This window comes from Anomaloglossus baeobatrachus, chromosome 1 (genome assembly GCF_048569485.1).
Source record: "Anomaloglossus baeobatrachus isolate aAnoBae1 chromosome 1, aAnoBae1.hap1, whole genome shotgun sequence".
NCBI classification, from domain to species: Eukaryota; Metazoa; Chordata; class Amphibia; order Anura; family Aromobatidae; genus Anomaloglossus; species Anomaloglossus baeobatrachus.
The window spans coordinates 843,613,857-843,635,415 of NC_134353.1; the positions used below are offsets into that span (position 1 = coordinate 843,613,857).

The window sequence follows — 21,559 nt, forward strand, 5'->3', positions numbered from 1 at the left end:
GCACCCATTCAAGTGAATGGGGCGAGAAAAAAAAAAAAATCGCACTGCACTTGCGGTACACCGGTGTACCGCTAATGCAGTGCGAGTATGGCAATAGCCGGCTACGCAGGAGAGAGGGAGAGAAATCCCTCCCTCCCCTCCTGAGTGCCGGCCCGCCCCCCGCAGCTGAGGTCTGCTCGCACGAACGGACCTCAGTTGCAAGGACACACGCATGACACTCGGCTCTGCTGTACTGCCAGCACGAGCCGAGTGTCATGCAAGTGGATCGCAGTAGTCCCCGTGTGGCTCCAGCCTAAAGGCCGCTTTACACGTTGCGATATCGCTAGCGTGGGTACCCGCCCCCATCGGTTGTGCGACACGGGCAAATCGCTGCCTGTGGCGCACAACATCGCGCGGACCCCGTCACACTACTTACTTGCCATGCGACGTCGCTGTGACCGGCGAACCGCCTCCTTTCTAAGGGGGCGCTTCATTCAGTGTCACAGCAACGTCACAGCAGCGTCACTGAACCGCCGCCCAATAGAAGCGGAGGGGCAGAGATTAGCGGGACGAACATCCCGCCCACCTCTTTCCTTCCGCATTGCGGGCGGCAGGTAAGGAGAGGTTCCTCGTTCCTGCGGTGTCACACAAAGCGATGTGTGCTGCCGCAGGAACGACGAACTACATAGTTACTGCAGCAGCGATATTCGAGAATGGACCCCTATGTCACCGATGAGCGATTTTGCACATTTTTGCGACGATGCAAAATCGCTCATAGGTGTCACACGCAACGGCATCGCTAAAGCGACCGGATGTGCGTCACAAATTCCGTGACCCCCAACGAGATCGCTTGAGCGATGTCGCAGCGTGTAAAGCGGCCTTTACTCGGGCCTCTGTTCAGCAGTGTCCGTTTTTTCAAGAATTAACAAAACGTTTGTTGACCAGTTTTCTGCAAGACTAAAAAGATGTGTAAAAAGATGGACACAACCGGACTACAGGACAGACGAGAATGCAAAATGACTCCCTCTGCTTCAGTACAGTGAATTTTCTGTTAGACATTTTGTCTCAATCATGTTTTTTCAGAAATTTACAAGTAACTCCCGTTTTAAGCGGTCAGCATAGAGTGCAGGATAAATGTGAGCTGCACCATACTACGATCTTTGGAAGGTAGAATAAACAAATCAGCAGCAGTTGAAGAATTGGCTTTGTGAATTTATTTTTTACACGGTTCACCTTGTAGTATAAAGTGATTAGGCGGCTTTATTCCTCAGTTATATAATTTTTTTTAGTTTTGGCGACACACTCAAAACGCTTTTTTACAAAATAGAGGTTTTTTTTTGAATCACCGAATTTTGAAGGCTATAGTTTTTTGTTGTTTTTTTTTTAATTTTCTGCCGACAATCATGTGAGGGCTTTGTTTTTTTCGCTGATGAGTTAGAATTTGTATTGGTACCAATTTGGGCTACAAAATGTTTTTTTGATGGCTTTATATTCCACTTTTCGTGAGGCAGAATCAAGAAAAAAAAGATTCAGGAATTTCTTTTACGCCGTTCAACTTGCGGTAAAAGTGATGACAGCTTTATTCTTCAGGTCAGTACCATTATAGCTCTAACACATTTATATAGTTGATTTTTTTTATTTTTTTTATATTGTTTGTTATGTTCACCGCTTTTACACCACACAAACTATTTTATAGAAAAAAATAAATTGCTTTCCATTGCTGTATTCTGAGAGCTATAACTATTCTATTTCTCCGCTGACGGAGCTGTATGGCGGCTTAATTTTTGCAGGACAAGATGATGCTTTCAGCAATACTATTTTTATTTATATGCGTCTCTTTGATCTTATTTGAGTCAACTTTTTTTGGCGGTATGATGAAAAAGCAGTGTTTTTTTACAACTTTTTATTTTTTTTCACAGTGTTCACTTAAGGGGTAACTAGCGTGATAGTTTTATAGATCAAGGTGTTTAGGACGCGACGATACCAAATATGTGCGCTTTTTGTGTTTAATTTTTTACCAAATATATGAATTTTTTTTGCTCTATTTTTTTTTGTTACTTTTATGCTTAGTCCCCTTATGGGACATTAAATTTTATCACTCATATAATCCATTGCAAAGCACAATCATTGCAGTGGATTATATCTGTCAGTGCTGCACTTGCAGCACTGACAGTTTGCCTCACACCATGCATCTTGCATGGTGTGTGAGGCTTTCCATAGGTGGGTGACCCGGGGTTGTCATGGTAGCAATTGTATCCCCGTGGTCATGCAACTGGGGTCCCGATCGCTTGGGAGAGGAGCGCAAACCTCTTCCAGATTCATAAAAGCGACGATCGCTATTGATCGCAGCATTTAGGGTGTTAAACTGCAAAAAGCGGTGCGGGCAACGCTCTTGGTAGTGAGACGGGTCTCAGCTTTAACATAAGCTGGAGACCCGGCGGCTATCACACGGACACAGCTGCTGTGCCTGCAAAATCGCCATGATGTACTAGGTATATCCTTGATCCTTAAGGCTAGGTTCACATTTCCGTTGTTTTGCATCAGTCACATGCGTTGCTTGACGCTTGTGACTGATGCGTTGTACAACGTGTGACAAGAATTAGAATTCATTGTCATGAGAAAGCAGATTCCGTTGTAAAACGAGAGAGAGTGAGAACGATCAGCTGATCGCTCTCAAAAGCCGGCCGCGGGGGGTGATCAGCTGATCGCTCTCAAAAGCCAGCGGCCGGCCGCGGGGTGATCAGCTGATCGCTCACAGAAGCCAGCGGCCGGCCGCGGGGTGATCAGCTGATCGCTCACAGAAGCCGGCCGCGGGGTGATCAGCTGATCGCTCACAGAAGCCGGCCGCGGGGTGATCAGCTGATCGCTCACAGAAGCCGGCCGCGGGGTGATCAGCTGATCGCTCACAGAAGCCGGCCGCGGGGTGATCAGCTGATCGCTCACAGAAGCCGGCCGCGGGGTGATCAGCTGATCGCTCACAGAAGCCGGCCGCGGGGGGTGATCAGCTGATCGCTCTCAAAAGCCAGCGGCCGGTAGATCAGCTGATCGCTCACAGAAGCCGGCCGCGGGGTGATCAGCTGATCGCTCACAGAAGCCGGCCGCGGGGTGATCAGCTGATCGCTCACAGAAGCCGGCCGCGGGGTGATCAGCTGATCGCTCACAGAAGCCGGCCGCGGGGTGATCAGCTGATCGTTCGGCTGCCGAGTGAGAGACATTGATTTGAATGATTAAACACAAGATCTGTGCATGAGCAGTGAAAACAAAAGGATTCCGCTGCTCAAAAAACATTACATGCTGCGTTCCTGCCGCCCGACGGCCAGTCGTTCCACAACTGATTATTCGGGCGGCAGATGCAACGCAAGGGCATCAGTCACAATTCGCCGCTCATACAAGTCTATGGGAAACAACGGAATCCGCCAAACGGATTGCGTTGTTTATCAGAGCGGCGGATTGTGACTGATCATAAACAACGGAAATGTGAACCTAGCCTAAGGCACTGACAGGCAGACATACTCGGTACATCTAATGTCAGTAAGGGGCCAAGGATATGCTCACACTCGCATATATGGATAGAAAAAGAAAAAAAAGTCAGATTTTCATACAGAAAAGGACCATATTTTTCTCACTTGTCATCTGCATTCAGTTATTCATGTGCAATCAATTACAGTGTTCTGTGCTACAGAATGGGAACGTATCCATACATCACGGTCCTCACATGGATGGTCCGTGTGGCATCAGATGATTTTTTTTTCTTGCACCCGTCTCGTTCGATTTGGACGGATGGCGGACCGTGGGGGGAGGGGGGACGGATGGCGGACCGTGGGGGGAGGGGGGGGGACGGATGGCGGACCGTGGGGGGAGGGGGGGGGGGCGGATGGCGGACCTTGGGGGGAAGGGGGGGGACGGATGGCGGACCTTGGGGGGGGAGGGGGGACGGATGGCGGACCATGGGGGGAGGGGGGGGGGCGGATGGCGGACCATGGGGGACGGATGGGTTTGGTATTTATTACACCACACTGAACCCATTAATAGTAGGGGGTGTTCCAGCAAATAGCAGTGATGACGTTTAGAGAACTCCGGATCAGTGGGTCCTTCTCCACTCACAGTGATCTGTGGGATTCCAGGGGCCGGACCCGGCTGAGGGAGGTGGTCGTTACCTGCCCGAATACCCCTTTACCTCCCTTCGGGGGATTGGTCGTGGGGAGGCCACGTGACACTGCATCACCCTGAACCCAAACAGCCCTAGAGGTCATAAGTCGCTGTTATATATAGGACCCGGTGACGGCGCGGAGTACACAATAGCACGGGCTCTCAATTACACAGCCGGTCACTGACCTGCGCACTCCCCGCTGCCGGGGCCCGAGCTCCGCCCTGAGGCCGGAAGAACTGGCTGATGACCGGCTGCGCTGGGCCCGAGCCCCGGGGACCGCCGGACTTCTGTCGCCGCATGGTGCACTGCCTCTGTGATCAGCGCTGATTGGCTGGAGAAGACAGGGGGCGGTGTTATACGGGGGCTTGTTTGTTTATTAATCGTTCACTGGGCGGAGCCTAGTAATGGCGGGAAAACTAAACGCTGCGTGTCACTGGCGCCTGCTGGAGCTTGTAGTTCTACCTACCACACGTGTCCCACCCATAGGCCGCGCACACGCCCCTCCCCTCCCCTCCCCTCCCCTGGTAGCTCCCGGCGGGACATCACCAGTGACGGCTCAGGATGAAGACGGTGCTGAACGCCATAGTGGCCGTGTGTCCTCCGGGCCAGGGCATCGGGAGGGCGGGGACGTTACCGTGGCCTCTGCTCAGGTACAGGAGCGTGACCCCGTACTGTCCGTACGCCCCTGTCCGTACACGTTGTCCGCAGCCGGTCACCTTCATCATCTCTGACCCCTCCAGCTGCAGCAGCTCTCTGGCCTGCGCTCCCCTAAGCAGCCCCATATAATAACAATAATAATAATAATAATCTTTATTTCTATAGCGCCAACATATTCCGTAGCGCTTTACAATTCAGGAGGATCATATACAAACAAGTAACAGTTATAGAAATACAATATTTAGAGGGGAAAAAAATACAACCCTTCTCGTGAGAGCTTACAATCTACAATGAGATGGGGGGAGAGGCAAGGTTCAAGTGCTTATTTACAATGACAATCCAACCATCTCACGGAAATGGGGCTGGATAATGGTTTCCTGGACCAGTGGGCCCGAGCCTTGAGATGCCTTTGGGTGCCATGGAGTTTGATGTGGAGCTATGTTGTGAGAGGTTGTAGAGGGACTATGTGAATCGAATCTGATTAGGGAGTGTGATAGGCTACCCTAAAAAGATGCGTTATTAGGGTGCGTCTGAAGCTGAGTAAGTTGTGATTTGTCCTAACTTCTTGGGGTAGAGCGTTCCAGAGGGTTGGTGCAGCTCGGAAGAAGTCTTGGATCCGGGAGTGGGAGGTTCCCATATACAGGGACTCGCATTCTGGCACCTATTTTTCCTTTTATAATGATGGATATAAAGCAGATTCTGCCCCAGCCATGCCGTCTCTATGCCCCCTTTCCCCGGGGCTGTGTTATGTATGGAGCGCTGACCTCAGTGGGCCCGAACCCACTTGCAGGGAATAAAGGGGGTGACTGTAATGTTTGTGCAAAGTCTCCAGAACTAGAGGTGCCGCAGCAGCAGTGCCCCCCACCTCCTCCTTTACATACGGTAACAATATAGCCCTATATGCTGCGTTCTGTGCTACTGCGGGTCTGTGTGTGGGGACAGCTGTGTCCAGCTTGGTCAGTCATTACACAGGGTGAAGGCACCAGCACAGCGCTCTGTCACGCTCATACTTTATACTGGTTCTTCTAATAACAGTTCTTCATCTGTTAATCATTATTTTTCTTTTGCTTTGGTTTCAGGAATGAGTTTAAGCATTTCCAGAGGCTGACTATGACCCCGGCGGCCGAAGGTAACGTGTCTGCACCTGAGATCCGAACCTGTCAGCACTTTCCAAATACGAGAATGCCCTTTACTGCCGTATTGGACCCTGAAGTCATTAGTTAATTACAGACTTCCTTTTTAGTTATTGCTTTAGGACGGTAGTTGGTGTCTTTTGCCTTCTGCTCTAACAAAGACGTCTTTATACATATACTAAGGTCTTATTCACAGTCAGTTTTCTTGGTCAGTGTTTCATATGTAACTGAGCTAAAATCAGGAACCTGAAAACCACCAAGAGAAACACTAAGGCTAGTTTCACACTTGCGTTCAGCACATTCCGCCACTATGGAGAATAGCGCAGTCCGTTAACGGACTGCGCTATTCTCCATAGAGTTGCATGGCCAACTCACTGTAACACAAGTGTCTGCGTTGCATCCGCTGGACGACGCAGCATCGTTATTTTGACGCTGTGTCGGGCGGATGGAACACTGCATGTAGCATTTTTCTGCGCTTGGTGGAGTGTCAAAAAAACGCAACCTGCAGGAATCCGTTTGGCGTCCGTTGTTTTTATTATGGACGCCCATGGTGGCGGATTCCGTTAGAATGCGTCATTTGACGGATTCCGTTAACGCATCCGTCTTTACACACCTGCGCATGCCCAGATGTGTAAAGTCAAGGAAAAAAACCTATAACTGATTGCGTTATTTTGTACGATCCGTAGCATTGCGTTGTGCCACTATATGCAACACATCCGTTGCATGCGTCACACAACGCAATGCTACGGATGCCGTTCAACGCAAGTGTGAAAGTAGCCTAAGGCGTCCCTCATCTGTCCCTGTTCCTGGTACATGTAGTATCCACACTCACCCATTCTCCACATGTCCCCATTATAACCAATGGGACTCCTCATATGTCTGTGTTTTTGGAGTTTTTTATATATGTACCATGTGTCTGTGCAACCATGGTAGAGACCTTGTCCATTTTTTCCTGTCTCCCAGATAACAAGGGCCAATACAAGTCTATGGGTCCGTGATAAACACTCATACACCCGGATGACATCAGTGTACAGTCTACGTGCTGTAGGTTTTTAACGTTGAAAGTTTAGGAGAAGCTTAGTAATTTGATTTTCTTTATCCATACGAGCAAATCACTGATGACACATTGATGGTAAAAGGGGGTGCACTGACTCAAAACTGTGATGACACGGAACGCACAACTTTTTTTAAAATCTATTTAAATAATTTTACAAAAAAAAGCAACATGCGGTTCTTATTCTGATGCACAGCCAAGATAAGCGCCCGACTGGGGGCTGCAGCCTGTAGCTGTGTGCGTAATCTGTGCTGAGTATCATAATATGGGGGGAACCTACGGCTATTTTTTTTTTTTTTAATCAGATCATTTTTTATTAAACATAAAGTAATTGGTACAGAGCAACCAACAATACAGTGCATGACGTGTATACACTTAGAACATGAAAATGGAAGTGTCGTAATATTCTGCAAAGGTACAAACCTTCCCTCCGTACAAATTTACATGACCACTTTTAATTTTCCAAAAAAGGAAGTTAAACAGCCTAACTGTAGATTAACACAAAAAAAAAATTAGGTTAGATTTAACAGTGTCTCTGTCAAGCTTAAAATTTGTTTTCTAGCTGCGTCACTCCATAGCATATCCCTGTTTGTCCACCCCTCTCCCTCCCACCTGGTCATCAAATACATTTTTCAACCTCTGCCCACAGTGATTCCCCCCCCCCCCCCGCGTTCATGGCAACATATAGGTTAGTCAGACCCTTAACTCCAAAATAACTTCTTAATTGGAAACAGGATAGCAGATGATCTTACATGCTATCCTGTATTTTATTTATATTTATATTATGATAGACGCACATAGCGTCTGATTGCAAGCAGTCAGGCTGTCACACAGGGTGGAGGCGCTGTCTGACTGCAGCCGATCAAATGCTGGTGACAGGGGGAAGCAAAGAATATGTATGAGGCTAATGAGCGGGAGCAGTTACAGACGCACCGGAGACTCGGTAACTATCGCACTTGCGCCTATCCCTTCTGCCAGCATTTTTAAACATTGGATTCTGGTCCCCATAGACTTATATGGGGACCAGCGTCCAGCCAGATACCTGGGATCAATACCGGCCCAGAACCAGTTTGTGTTTTTCTTCCTTTCAAACCTGGTTAGACCTGCTGCTCCCAGGTATCTGTGAGTCCACTCATCACGTTTACTTTAACAAAAAAAAAGCATTGGACAAAAAAAGTGCAAAAATAGTATGCTCTGTGTGTCTGTTTACTGGCACAAGGTGCGTTTTTTTTTTTGTTTTGTTTTGTTTGCGGTTGCGGGTGCGGTTTTCCGTGAAGGCACAAAGCTGCCTTCACGGAAGGCGTGCTCACACAGCCTTAGGCTAGGTTCACACACCTGGCTTTTTACCGGATTCGGCGCACGCCAGTACAGTGTATACAGAGCAATGGCAGCGCAACAAGAGCCGATCACATGCTGTCATGTGACCCGGAAGTTGCGGCGCTGCCATTGTACTGTATACACTGTACTGGCGAGCGCCGAATCCAGCGAAAAGCCAGGTGTGTGAAACTGGCCTTAGGGTGCTTTCGAGTGACTGTATAAATTAGTCCAAAATCGGACCACAATGCTTAGCTGGCCGTGGCTCTCCTGTCCAGAGAGTAGCAGCTTGTATTTCTACACAGCTGTCAGGCTCTGGTCGGGAGAGCCTCCACTTGTCTGAGCATTGCGTTCTGATCTGGTAATTTTTCCTTTCTCCTCTTTTCACTTAGTGATGAAACACTGGCTAAGAAAGCTGGCTGTGAATAAGACCTTAGTATGCGTACATGGACGTCTTAGTTTCGAATAAAATACTCCTAAATGTATGTATTTTTTTTTATTTCGTTTGGTGATGTGGTCATGAACGATTTACCAATGATCTGGAGAAGCTGTGTAGTGGTGTATGGTGTTATACTGAGTCTCCACAAGATGCCACTCTAGTAGAACTTTTCTCCAGAAATCCTAACCATTTTGTGCTCTACTGAAAATACTAAGTGCTTGTATGTCTCCCACAGGAAAGCAAAATGTGGTTATTATGGGCAGGAAAACCTGGTTCTCTATTCCAGAGAAGAATCGGCCTTTAAAGGAGCGAATAAACATCGTCCTAAGCAAAGAGCTCGCGTAAGTGGAATGTGATGTCTCAGTATTTAGCACAAGGTGCAGATTCCCAAAAGTCTGTCAGATATTTTGTTGTAGTTTTCATCAATTGACAGTTTTGAAAGTAGTATGACAAATCATAACAGATATTTCAGCACGATTTCTAAATCGTGATGATAGTAACCAATCTAGCACAACAGTCATAGAAGCATGCAAAAAATGTACCTAAAATATGATGCGCCATCAGCAAATGTTTGGGTGCTATTGCTGCCTGGGCAAGAAGTCTGCAAAATATTACAGTAGCAACAAAGTGCATGAAATATTACAAAATCCACAAACTGGAGGGGGCAAAAATTCCCAATGTAATGTGACCTCTTGTGCTGGATTTAAATAGATTGATGCTACAGATTCAGAAGTTGAAATCTGTGGCAGCATTTCTAAAGCAAAATCCGCAGCCGAGAAGGGTTTCACATGGTTGGGGAGGAATACATAAAGGGGTGAACTATAGTATTAGAAGAACTAAAAAACTCAATGGTTTATGTCTAGCCTGCTATCCCTTTCCTTACACGTAGGGATAACTTGGCATTTGAACAAGTGCAAATCTGAAGACAGCTGATATTGGACCTGAGCTGGAAGCTGTGGTCTGGTGAAGTTGCAAGAGGAGATAGGACTGGTTGGTATGTTAAGCGTTCTCTCCTGGAATTTAGCTAGTGCGCTCACTTCCCCTGGCACTAGGGGACGGGCTCATGGACAGGTGTTCTCCACCAGGACTTGGCGTCAGTAAGCCAAACCTCAGATGCCTCAATTTCCCTGATGCTACCATTTTACTACAGTAAATTTAGTTAGAATCAGGCTTTTACCGTATCTTTCGATTTAGAAGACGCACCCTGAATTTAGAGAGAAAAAAAATGGTGCATGTCTTATAATCCGGTGGTGTCTTGCGGGGGGAGGCAGCAGCCCCAGTGGAGCGGAGTCACAGAAGGCAGGGGCGTTGGTGGAGTAGGGCAATGCGGCAGGTGTCCCAGATCCTGTGAGGCAGGCAACATCCAGAAACTGTCAGCGGTTCGGGCTTAAAAAAAAATGGCACCCGGAGTCAATGCATGCACAGATTGAGCTAACTGCTCAATGACCAAGCCGAGATCTCATCTGTGCACGTGCCACTTCCGCTCGCCATTTTACTTGTCTGCTGCTGGGAGATCCAGTTGTGCACGCGCCCACTCTAGGCCTCATTTACCTTTTCAGTGGCCTGCAGCCTTGCCACTGCCTCCTGCGACCCCCGCCCTCTCCACTTCCCATAAGCAACATTCGAGTTATAAGACTCACCCCTCATTTTCCTCCCAAATTTGTGGGAGAGAAAGTGCGTCTTATAATCCAAAAAATACAGTAATCATTATGATGGAATAATCAAGCTGTTTTAGGTTGGAATACAAGTTTAGAACACAAACTGTAATAAATTGTAAATATGCAATATGCTGTGGAGTAAGGGGGGGAGGGGCAGTTTGCACAAATGTTATGCCATACATCTTTGTTGAAATCTATGAATTTGTTCTGAGAAATAGTATAGCCTCCATCAGATCCTCTGTCATAGATGACCCTATATCTGATCTGATCTTGACCACAAGGGCAACATCTCTAACAATTTTATGGTATAGAGGAATTGCAAAAGCTAACCACAAAAAGTCTGGGGGGAGGAGGCGGTATAGGCGTCTGGGGGGGGAGGAGGCGGTATAGGCGTCTGGGGGGGGAGGAGGCGGTATAGGCGTCTGGGGGGGAGGAGGCGGTATAGGCGTCTGGGGGGGAGGAGGCGGTATAGGCGTCTGGGGGGGGGGAGGAGGCGGTATAGGCGTCTGGAGGGGAGGAGGCGGTATAGGCGTCTGGGGGGGGAGGAGGCGGTATAGGCGTCTGGGGGGGGGGGGGGAGGCGGTACAGGCGTCTGGGGGGGGAGGAGGCGGTATAGGCATCTGGGGGGGGAGGAGGCGGTACAGGCGTCTGGGGGGGGAGGAGGCGGTACAGGCGTCTGGGGGGGGAGGAGGCGGTACAGGCGTCTGGGCGGGGAGGAGGCGGTATAGGCGTCTGTGGGGGGAGGAGGCGGTACAGGCGTCTGGGGGGGGAGGAGGCGGTACAGGCGTCTGGGGGGGGAGGAGGCGGTATAGGCGTCTGGGGGGGGAGGAGGCGGTATAGGCGTCTGGGGGGGAGGAGGCGGTACAGGCGTCTGGGGGGGGGAGGAGGCGGTATAGGCGTCTGGGGGGGGAGGGGGCGGTATAGGCGTCTGGGGGGGAGGAGGCGGTATAGGCGTCTGGGGGGGAGGAGGCGGTATAGGCGTCTGGGGGGGGAGGAGGCGGTATAGGCGTCTGGGGGGGAGGAGGCGGTATAGGCGTCTGGGGGGGGAGGAGGCGGTATAGGCGTCTGGGGGGGGAGGAGGCGGTATAGGCGTCTGGGGGGGGAGGAGGCGGTATAGGCGTCTGGGGGGGGAGGAGGCGGTATAGGCGTCTGGGGGGGAGGAGGCGGTATAGGCGTCTGGGGGGGGAGGAGGCGGTATAGGCGTCTGGGGGGGGAGGAGGCGGTATAGGCGTCTGGGGGGGGAGGAGGCGGTATAGGCGTCTGGGGGGGGAGGAGGCGGTATAGGCGTCTGGGGGGGGAGGAGGCGGTATAGGCGTCTGGGGGGGGAGGAGGCGGTATAGGCGTCTGGGGGGGGAGGAGGCGGTATAGGCGTCTGGGGGGGGAGGAGGCGGTATAGGCGTCTGGGGGGGGAGGAGGCGGTATAGGCGTCTGGGGGGGAGGAGGCGGTATAGGCGTCTGGGGGGGGAGGAGGCGGTATAGGCGTCTGGGGGGGGGAGGCGGTATAGGCGTCTGGGGGGGGAGGAGGCGGTATAGGCATCACGGGGGTGGGGGGGGGCGGTATAGGCATCACGGGGGTGGGGGGGGCGGTATAGGCATCACGGGGGTGGGGGGGGCGGTATAGGCATCACAGGGGAGTCTGGGGGCAGGCGGTATAGACAGTCTTGGGAGGTGCTGGGGGCATAAATAGAGAGCCCTGGTGGAGGCTGTGGTCACAGAGCCCTGGAGGGACGGAGAGGCCTGGTAGACGCTGCGGCAGCTGCTTCTCTTCTGTTGGACGTGAGCTCCTTGCGCGCGCCTACCCCGCCCACAAAGTCCACACGCTTGCACAAGCCAGTGTGACCATGTAATCCTCCAGTGTAATCGCAGCGTTCAGCATTGAAGGTTGCGTGCTGCAACTAATATGTAGCTCAAGTGCAGCACCGATTCATCTCAACTAAAAGCCTAGTTTGTTTGATAAGGAATAGAACATTAGACATTTACAGGACATTTCATAACTTTCCCAAATTCTTATGAAAAAAATATTTATCACATACTCCATTGAACTGTCATTCTCCATTTATTATAGATTTTAGAAGTCAGTCCATTTTATACAGACCCACCCAAAATGGGCACAAACTCACACTCCCTGGTTCCAACTCAGTCCTGTTCTCCACTCTAAGGGTACGCTCACACGAGCGTATAACTCGCATGAGTATCGGACCGCATCACCCGGCGCGCCTAGCTTCTCTGCTGACAGGAGCGGCTCAGCTGCATGTATTTCTATGCGGCTGACATGCTCCTGTCCGGAGAGTGTGCGGCCGCACCGAGTGATGCGGTCCGATACTCATGCGAGTTATACGCTCGTGTGAGCGTACCCTAAAAGCCAAAAGTCTTCATTGCAGGAAAATGACAGCAGGTAGAAAAAGCAAGTCCATTGCAAGCATGCTTATTTTAATTAGTTTGTTAGACAGCATAAAAGCAATGTAGGAGCTAGAGCACTACTTTGAGGCAACGTAATCTGTTTAATGCAGGGTTCACACCATTATCTAGTCTCTTCAGGGCACTCTGCTGGGGACTTCTGCCTGAAAAACAGTATTCGGATGTTCTGTCCACAAGGGGGCCTATAAAGGGAATCGGTCAGCCGGATTCCTCCCCCAAAACTGTATATGTTCTTGTACATCTTACAAACAAGTCAGCGTGCAGTCGATCAATAACTTAACAGAACTGCAAGTCTTTACTCCGAATTGAGTTGAATGATATAAGCCTAGAGTATAAAAACACATGCGGTCTCTTATGGCATTTTAGAAATATAAACTGTGTTCAGAATTATTAGGCAAGTTGTATTTTTGTGGATTTTTTTTTCATTGATCAACAACTATGTTCTCAATCAACCCAAAAGACTCATAAATATCAAAGCTTAATATTTTTGGAAGTTGGAGTGGGATTGTTTTTAGATTTGTCTATCTTAGGTGGATATCAGTTTTTGCAGGTAACTATTACTGTGCAGAATTATTAGGCAACTTAATAAAAACCAAATATATTCCCATCTCACTTGTTTGTTTTCACAAGGTAAACCAATATAACTGCACAAAAGTTAGAAATAAACATTTGACATGCAAAAACTCCCAAAAAATTAGTGACTAATATAGCCACCTTTCTTTATGATGACCCTCAACAGCCTACCATCCATACATTGTCAGTTGCTTGATCTGTTTACGATCAACATTGCGTGCAGCAGCCACCACAGCCTCCCAGACACTGCTCCCAGAGGTGGACTGTTTTCCCTCCCTGTAGATCTCAAATTTTATGAGGGACCACAGGTTCTCTATGGGGTTCAGATCAGGTGAACAAGGGGGCCATGTCATTATTTTTTCATCTTTTAGACCTTTACTGGCCAGCCACGCTGTGGAGTAGTTGGCTGCATGTGATGGAGCATTGTCCTGCATGAAAATAATCTTTTTCTTGAACAATACCAACTTCTTCCTGTACCACTGCTTGAAAAAGTTGTCTTCCAGAAACTGGCAGTAGGTCTGGGAGTTCAGCTTCACTCCATCCTCAACCCGAAAAGGTCTCACAAGTTCATCTTTGATACCAGCCCATACCAGTACCCCACCTCCAGCTTGCTGGTGTCTGAGTCGGAGTGGAGCTCTCTGCCCTTTACTGATCCAGCCTCTGGCCCATCCATCTGGCCCATCAAGAGTCACTCTCATTTCATCAGTCCAAAAAACCTTTGAAAAATCAGTCTTAAGATATTTCTTGGCCCAGGTTTTATCTTATGTTTCTTGTTCAAAGGTGGTCATTTTCTCTAGTCCCTTCCACGACAGCATAGGAGGTTGTCTCTCCACGCCCTAATTGGGACAGGAAGTTCAAGAGGTTTAAAAGGACCCTCCCACCTCCCACAGCCAGTGTCTTTCCTGTCCCCATGGGGCATGGAGAGGTTTTGTTTTTCTCCTATGCTGTGGTGGCCGGCGAACTACAGTATATATATTTTGTTGTTTTTTTTTCCTTCTTCCCCTGTTACCTTAAGCCGGACAGCATCGGTCGGGCCTTCACCGCTCCTCCCTTGCTGTTCCCTCACGCTGTGGGGGACCGCTGCTCCAGCCTTCCGGATCCTCCTGAGGGGTGATGCAGGCTGTTGAGCTCCCCGGCCGGCGTCCTCCCTGAGCCGCCGGCCGCTTCCCGCATGCACGCTGCCGGAGCGATCCGGAAGTGCTCCCGGGGGCGGGACTTCCGGTCTTGTGGACTTCCGGTCGAGCGCTTCCGGTTTGCGGAGGCAGCGTGGAGGCACGCCGCCGGTGACACGGCCTGCCCAGGACCGGATGCGGGAGGCGGGGAACGTGCACCGTCACTGGGGGGGCAGGCCCTTGTGCATAAGGGCTGCCACGAAGACATCAGATCATGGTAAGCAACCGTGCTCCCTGTCATGTCTTCTGCTGCAGCTGCATCTGCAGAACCCAGTGTGCCCCCTGCTACTGTGAGTATGGAGGGGAATGGTCCCTCGGACATAGGTCTCATCAGATGATTTATGGCTCTATGGTCTGTGTTTTCTAGGAGGACAAGACCACCAAGAAAACTGACAGAAATGAAAAATCAGAGAAGCCTGAGAAGTCAGAAAAAACTGACAAATCCGATAAGCCTGATAGACCTGACAGAGTGGAAAAAATTAAAAAATGTCCTATCTGTATAAAGAAGCTCCCTGCAGTATGGGATAAAAAGCTTTGCCAGCAATGTACGGACCAGATTATTAGGGCCGAACAACCATCTCTGATAGATGAGTTGCGGTCCATGATGAAACAGGAGATTAGGGCCTCTCTGGCCTCCCTTCCTGTTCCTGGCCCTGCTCCTGACCCTGCTCCTGGGCCTGCTCCAGGCCCTGCTCCTGGACCCTCTCCTCCAAAAAAGAGGAGACTCCAGTCGACCCCATCTGATCAGGAGGACGCTGATTCCACCTCTGAGGGTCCTGATGAAGGATTTCCATCTGGGGGGTCTGACCAGTCCTTTCTATTTCACTCAGAAGAGTTGGGGGATCTTATTGGGGCTGTTAGGAGCACTATGGGTTTAGAAGAAGTGCAGTCTCTTCCTTCAATAAAGGACGAAATGTTTGCTGGCCTGAAGTCAGTCAAACAGTTGGGTTTCCCAGTTCATGCCAATGTTTTGGATATTGTCTCTCAGGAATGGGAATTTCCTGAGAGGCGGGTACGGAGTGACCTTAGACGCCGGTTTCCTCTGGAACCTTCGGGACTGCATTGGGAGGTTCCAAGAGTAGACGTTCAGGTGGCTAGGGTAGCTAAGCAAACGGCTCTTCCCTTTGAGGATACCTCCCAACTGAAGGATCAGATGGATAGGAAGGTAGAGGGCCTGATGAAGCGGTCCTGGGAGGCATCGTCTTCCTCTATTCAAGCCAACATTGCCTCCACCTGCGTATCCAGGTCCCTAATTAGGTGGTTAGACCAGTTGGAGGCTCATATTTCCCAAGGGACCCCTAGGGAGGAATTACTGGAATCCCTTCCCTTGCTTAGGAAGGCTACCTGTTTTCTGGCAGATACCTCGGTGGAATCTGTCCGCCTGGCAGCCAGGACCTCGGTGCTTTCTAACTCTGCCCGACGTGCCCTCTGGCTTAAGGCCTGGAGCGGAGACTCCACCTCCAAAATGAGGCTTTGTTCACTTCCGTTTAAAGGGGATTTAGTGTTTGGGCCTGCCCTGGATGATATCCTGGACAAGGCGACCGATCGTAAGGCCTTGCCCGATCCTAGACCTAACAGGAAGCGGTCCTTTCGTCCCTCGATGCCTCAGGCCTCCCAGCCCAGAGGGACAGGGAAGGCTGGCAGGTGGAGCTATCCCAAAGGTAGAGGGAGAAACCTCCTCATCCCTCCCCATCAGCCACGTCCTCAGCAGGACAAACAGTGACTCGGCCCGGGTGGGGGGAAGACTCTCAGCGTTTTTTCCCCAGTGGCAGTCCATAACCACTTGCCAATGGGTTCTGAAGATCATCTCGGACGGTCTTCTCATAGAATTCCTTTCCCCCCCTCTTCCGGGTCTCCGAGTCACTGCGCTGGCATCACCGGGTTCACAGGCTCTGTTGTACACAAAGATTATAGAGCTAGTGCACTCGGGGGTCGTTTCCCCAGTCCCGAGTCAGGAAGAAGGGGTAGGACACTACTCCCGTCTCTTCCTGGTCAAGAAGCCATCCGGCGACGTCCGTATCATTATCAATTTAAAACGTCTAAACCGTCAGGTCAGGTACCGGCGGTTCAAGATGGAGTCGGTGAAATCAGCTATTCCCCTGATAGGTCTACACCATCAGATGGCCTCTATAGATCTGAAAGACTCCTACTTCCACGTACCCGTCCATCCGGGACACAGGCAATACCTCAGGTTTGCGGTGCTTCACGGGGAGGAAGTACTTCATTTCCAATTCAATGTACTTCCCTTCGGGATCTCCTCAGCTCCAAGGATCTTTTCCAAGATCATGGCAGAGGTGGTCGCCTTCATAAGATTGCAGGGTATCTGTCTGGTCCCATATTTGGACTACTTTCTTCTCATGGCTCCATCTGCTCCAACCCTCCGGAGCCATGTGGAAAAGTCTTTGGGAATCCTTCGGTCTCTGGGATGGATTCCCAATCTCAAAAAATCATAGTTAACCCCCTCCTCCACTCGGCAGTTTCTCGGAGTGCTGCTGGACTCCGACAGACAGGCATCTTTTCTCCCAGAGGGCCACAGGATAGCTCTGTTAGCCAAAATATCAAAGCTTCGCAGGCAGGCTCGCCCGGCGCTTCGAGCGGCTATGTCAGCTCTGGGTTCCATGACATCCTGCATTCCTTCAGTCAGGTGGGCTCAGGCCCATTCTCGGTGTCTCCAGGATCATATCCTGACACATTGGGACAGACTCCCGTCATCCCTAAACAGAAGGTTTCGCCTCTCGGAGTCCGTCTCCTCATCCCTTCTCTGGTGGCTGAAGCCCGCCAACCTGCGGGTGGGGGTTGCCTGGACTCAGAAACCCCTGGTTACACTGACCACAGATGCAAGCCTACGAGGATGGGGGGCAATGGTGGCAAATTCCCCATTTCAAGGGGTCTGGAGTCCTTACGTCAGCTCCCGAGACTCTCACGTCCTGGTATATTCGGACAATGTCACAACAGTGGCACATCTCCGCCATCAGGGCAGTACCCGCTCAGGCGCCCTGAAGTCAGTATCCTCCCGAATCTTTCAATGGGCAGAACAATCTCTGCTCTCCCTTTCTGCGGTCCATCTGAAGGGCTCCCTCAATCTTCAGGCGGATTTCCTGAGTCGTCGGGATGTTCATCCAGGGGAATGGAGCCTGGATCAGGCGGTGTTCTGCTCTCTAGTGGCAAGGTGGGGTGCACCAGAGGTGGACCTCTTTGCCTCGGCAGGGAATCGCAAGGTCGCAACATATTTCTCCCTGAACCCAAGGGACGAGGCGTTAGGGGTAGATGCTTTCTGCCACAGTTGGTCCTTTCGCCTCGCTTACGCGTTCCCCCCCCCTCTTCCTCTTCTCGCACGGGCCCTGAGGAAGATCAGAGACGAGGGGGTCCCAACTATACTGGTAGCCCCTCTGTGGCCCCGGAGGAGTTGGTACAGCCTGGTCATGACGCTAGGAATCGACGGCCCAGTCCTCTTAGTTTCGGACCCCAGCTTACTGTCACAGGGTCCGATTTTCCATCCGGCTCCCCAGAAACTCAACTTGGCTGCCTGGCTTCTGAGGCCCGGGCACTGAAGGCCCAAGGGCTTTCTGACAAAGTTGTGGCTACGCTACAGAAGAACCGTAAACCTGTGACTAATAGTATATACAACAAAATCTGGAAGAGATTTTCCTCCTGGTGTGGTTCTCGGCCTCCTGACCCTCTTCGGCCTAATATTGCGCAGATTCTGGACTTTCTACAGAGTGGTTTAGACTTAGGTCTTAGGCCTAGCACCCTGAAAGTTCAGGTGTCAGCACTCAGTGCGGTCTTTGACACGGCTCTGGCAGATCATCGTTGGATCCGTCGGTTCTTTGTGTCCGCTGGTAGACTCTGTCCACGTCAGAGGGTCCTGACGCCTCGCTGGGATCTCAATGTGGTCCTTACAGGACTATCTCAGTCTCCGTTTGAACCTCTGTGCTCTTGTAACATTCGTTCCCTTTCTCACAAGACTGCTTTTCTTGTGGCTATTACATCTGCTCGCAGAGTCGGCGAACTTCAGGCTTTGTCTGTTAGGGAACCTTACCTGACCATCAGAGATGACAGCATTGTTTTTCAGCTGGACCCTTCCTTCCTTCCCAAGGTGGTTTCGGATTTTCACCGTTCGCAGTCCATCGTCCTGCCTTCCTTCTGTCAGAATCCTCGGACTCCGGGTGAGGAAGTGTTTCATTCTTTGGATGTCCGTCGGATAGTGTTGCACTACCTAGAGGTTACTGCTTCTTGGCGCCTTGATTCTAACCTGTTCATCCAGCCCTTTGGCCGCAATAAGGGCAAGAAGGTGGCCAAGAGTACCGTCGCCAACTGGATTGTGCGGGCAATTAGAGATGCATACCTCGCTCAGCATCTCTCTCCACCTACTGGATTCACGGCGCACTCCACCAGGGCTACCTCTGCCTCCTGGGCCGAACGGGCAGGGGCATCCCCTGAGCAGATCTGCAAGGCGGCTACGTGGTCTTCGCTCCATACCTTCACGAAGCATTATCGTCTGGATCTGGATTCCAACAGGGAGTTGGCCTTTGGCAGGAAAGTCCTGCAGGCTGTGGTCCCCCCCTAGGTATCAATTCTTTGGTATTCCTCCTATGCTGTCGTGGAAGGGACTAGAGAAATAAGAATTATTCTTACCGATAATTCGGTTTCTAGGACCTTCCACGACAGCAGGTAATTCCCTCCCCTATGTATTCATATATTCCTGAATGTGTAGTACTTCTCATATGCTATGGATTCTTTGTAAGACACTGGCTGTGGGAGGTGGGAGGGTCCTTTTAAACCTCTTGAACTTCCTGTCCCAATTAGGGCGTGGAGAGACAACCTCCTATGCTGTCGTGGAAGGTCCTAGAAACCGAATTATCGGTAAGAATAATTCTTATTTTCAGCCTTCCTTACCTTGGCCATGTCCCTGAGTATGGCACACCTTGTGCTTTTTGATACTCCAGTAATGTTACAGCTCTGAAATATGGCCAAACTTGTGGCAAATGGCATCTTGGCAGTTTCACGCTTGATTTCCCTCAATTCATGGGCAGTTATTTTGTGCTTTTTTTTGCCCGACACGCTTCTTGCAACCCTGTTGGCTATTTGCCATGAAACGCTTGATTGGTGATCAGACTTCAAAAGATTGGCAATTTCAAGACTGCTGCATCCCTCTGCAAGACATCTCACAATTTTGGACTTTTCAGAGCCTGTCAAATATCTCTTCTGACCCATTTTGCCAAGAAAAGGAAGTTGCCTAATAATTAAGCACACCCTATATAGGGTGTTGATGTCATTACACCACACCCCTCCTCATTAGAGATGCACATCACCTGATTTACTTAATTGGTAGTTGGCTCTCAAGCCTATACAGCGTGGAGTAGGACAACATGTATAAAGTATCATGTGATCAAAATACTTATTTGCCTAATAATTCTGCACACAGTGTACATTAAGTTACAATAGTTATCAGTAGTAACTGTTAAAACGCATGCTGACAGCACTTCAGCCTTGTGCATATTTATTTAGCTTGCTGAGAAATTGGCTAGCTAAGGATAAGGATGGAGACCTTGGATGGAGATAAGACCTTCGTGGGCATATAAACAGGTAAGGCTACTTTCACACATCCGGATTTTTGCTCTGCGGCACAATACGGCGTTCTGCAGAAAAACCGCAACCGGCTTTTCTAACGCCGATTGCGGGTTTTTTTGCATTGACTTACATTAGTGCCGCATTGTGCCGCAGGGGCTTGCGTTCGGTCCGGTTTTTGCCGCATGCGGCAGATGTAGCCGATGCGGCGGCCGGATCGAACGTACCCTGCAACGTTTTTTGCTCCGGCAAAAAACACCGCATCGCGCCGCATCCGGCCGCTGCAGCGCATTTTTCAATGCATCCCTATGGAGGCCGGATGCGGCGCGATGCGGAAAAAAACGCATCCGGTCGCCGCATGCGGTATTTTCCACTGCGCATGCTCAGTAGCATGCCGCAACCGGAAAAAACCGGACCGGCCGCATGTAAAAACTTATGCAAAGGATGCGGTGTTTTCACCGCATCCGTTGCATAGTTTTCACAGCCGGATTGAGCCGCAGGGCTCAAACCGGATGTGTGAAAGTAGCCTAAGGGGTGAAATCCTACTGTCACATTCCCTTTAATGAGACAAATATGAAACTTTAGACTTCATTTGACTTTAGTTTCTGTTGATGTTAATCTTTTTGCTGGACTCCTCATTGTGGTAGGTTTAGGATTTGGTCTTGCTTGTTGTAATTAGAAAGCCACGCAAAGGAAAATATGGATCATCTCAATCGCCCATCATAAACCTGATGTTGGGGAGTTTGTGTGTTTTCCCAGTTACTACTGAGAACTATTGTAACTGGGAAAACAATGTATTTCTTTGTCGCTCCATTGGGAGACCCAGACAATTGGGTGTATAGCTATTGCCTCCGGAGGCCACACAAAGTATTACACTCAAAAGTGTAAGGCCCCTCCCCTTCTGGCTATACACCCCCAGTGGGATCACTGGCTCATCAGTTTTCATGCTTTGTGCAAGGAGGTCAGACATGCACGCATAGCTCCACTATTTAGTCAGCAGTAGCTGCTGACTATTTCGGATGGAAGACAAGAGAGCCCATACAGGGCCCCCAGCATGCTCCCTTCTCACCCCACTTTATGTCGGAGGTGTTTGTTAAGGTTGAGGTACCCATTGCGGGTACAGAGGCTGGAGCCCACATGCTGATTCCTTCCCCATCCCTGTTACAGGGCTCTGGGCGAAGTGGGATTTTAACGGTCTCCAGGCACTGAGACCGTGCTCCATCTGCAGCCCCTGGAGAAGACGCTGGATATGGAGCGGAGTATCATCAGGGACAGGCCCTGCTTCCTCAAGGTACTCTGTGTCCCCGTGCATTTCGCACGCACACCGCAGCATTGCTGGGTGTGTTAGTGCGCCGGGGACATCAGCGCTGCTGCGCTTGTGCCATTGTCTCACTTCAGCTTAGCTGAGTGGGCAGACTTATGTAGAACGGTCGCGCCGGCCGCT

General features: G+C 50.3%; 2 protein-coding genes across 4 annotated transcripts in view; one reads left to right on the forward strand and one right to left on the reverse strand.

The window, feature by feature from the left end:
* MSH3 (mutS homolog 3) overlaps positions 1–4,460 on the reverse strand; it is a 267,619-nt gene extending 263,159 nt beyond the window's left edge. Inside the window, exon 1 of the mRNA XM_075325143.1 lies at positions 4,315–4,460. Coding sequence (XP_075181258.1) covers positions 4,315–4,428 — 114 coding nt within the window. The 5' untranslated portion in view covers positions 4,429–4,460. The remainder of the gene's footprint in view (positions 1–4,314) is intronic.
* The window catches only part of DHFR (dihydrofolate reductase), a 73,580-nt gene continuing 56,151 nt past the window's right edge, over positions 4,131–21,559 (forward strand). The window contains exons 1-3 of one of the 3 annotated variants that reach the window (XM_075325146.1): positions 4,131–4,429; positions 5,866–5,915; positions 8,962–9,067. In XM_075325146.1, the coding sequence (XP_075181261.1) occupies positions 5,897–5,915; positions 8,962–9,067 (125 nt within the window). In that variant the 5' untranslated portion in view covers positions 4,131–4,429; positions 5,866–5,896. The other 2 variants (XM_075325145.1, XM_075325144.1) reach the window with 2 other exon arrangements.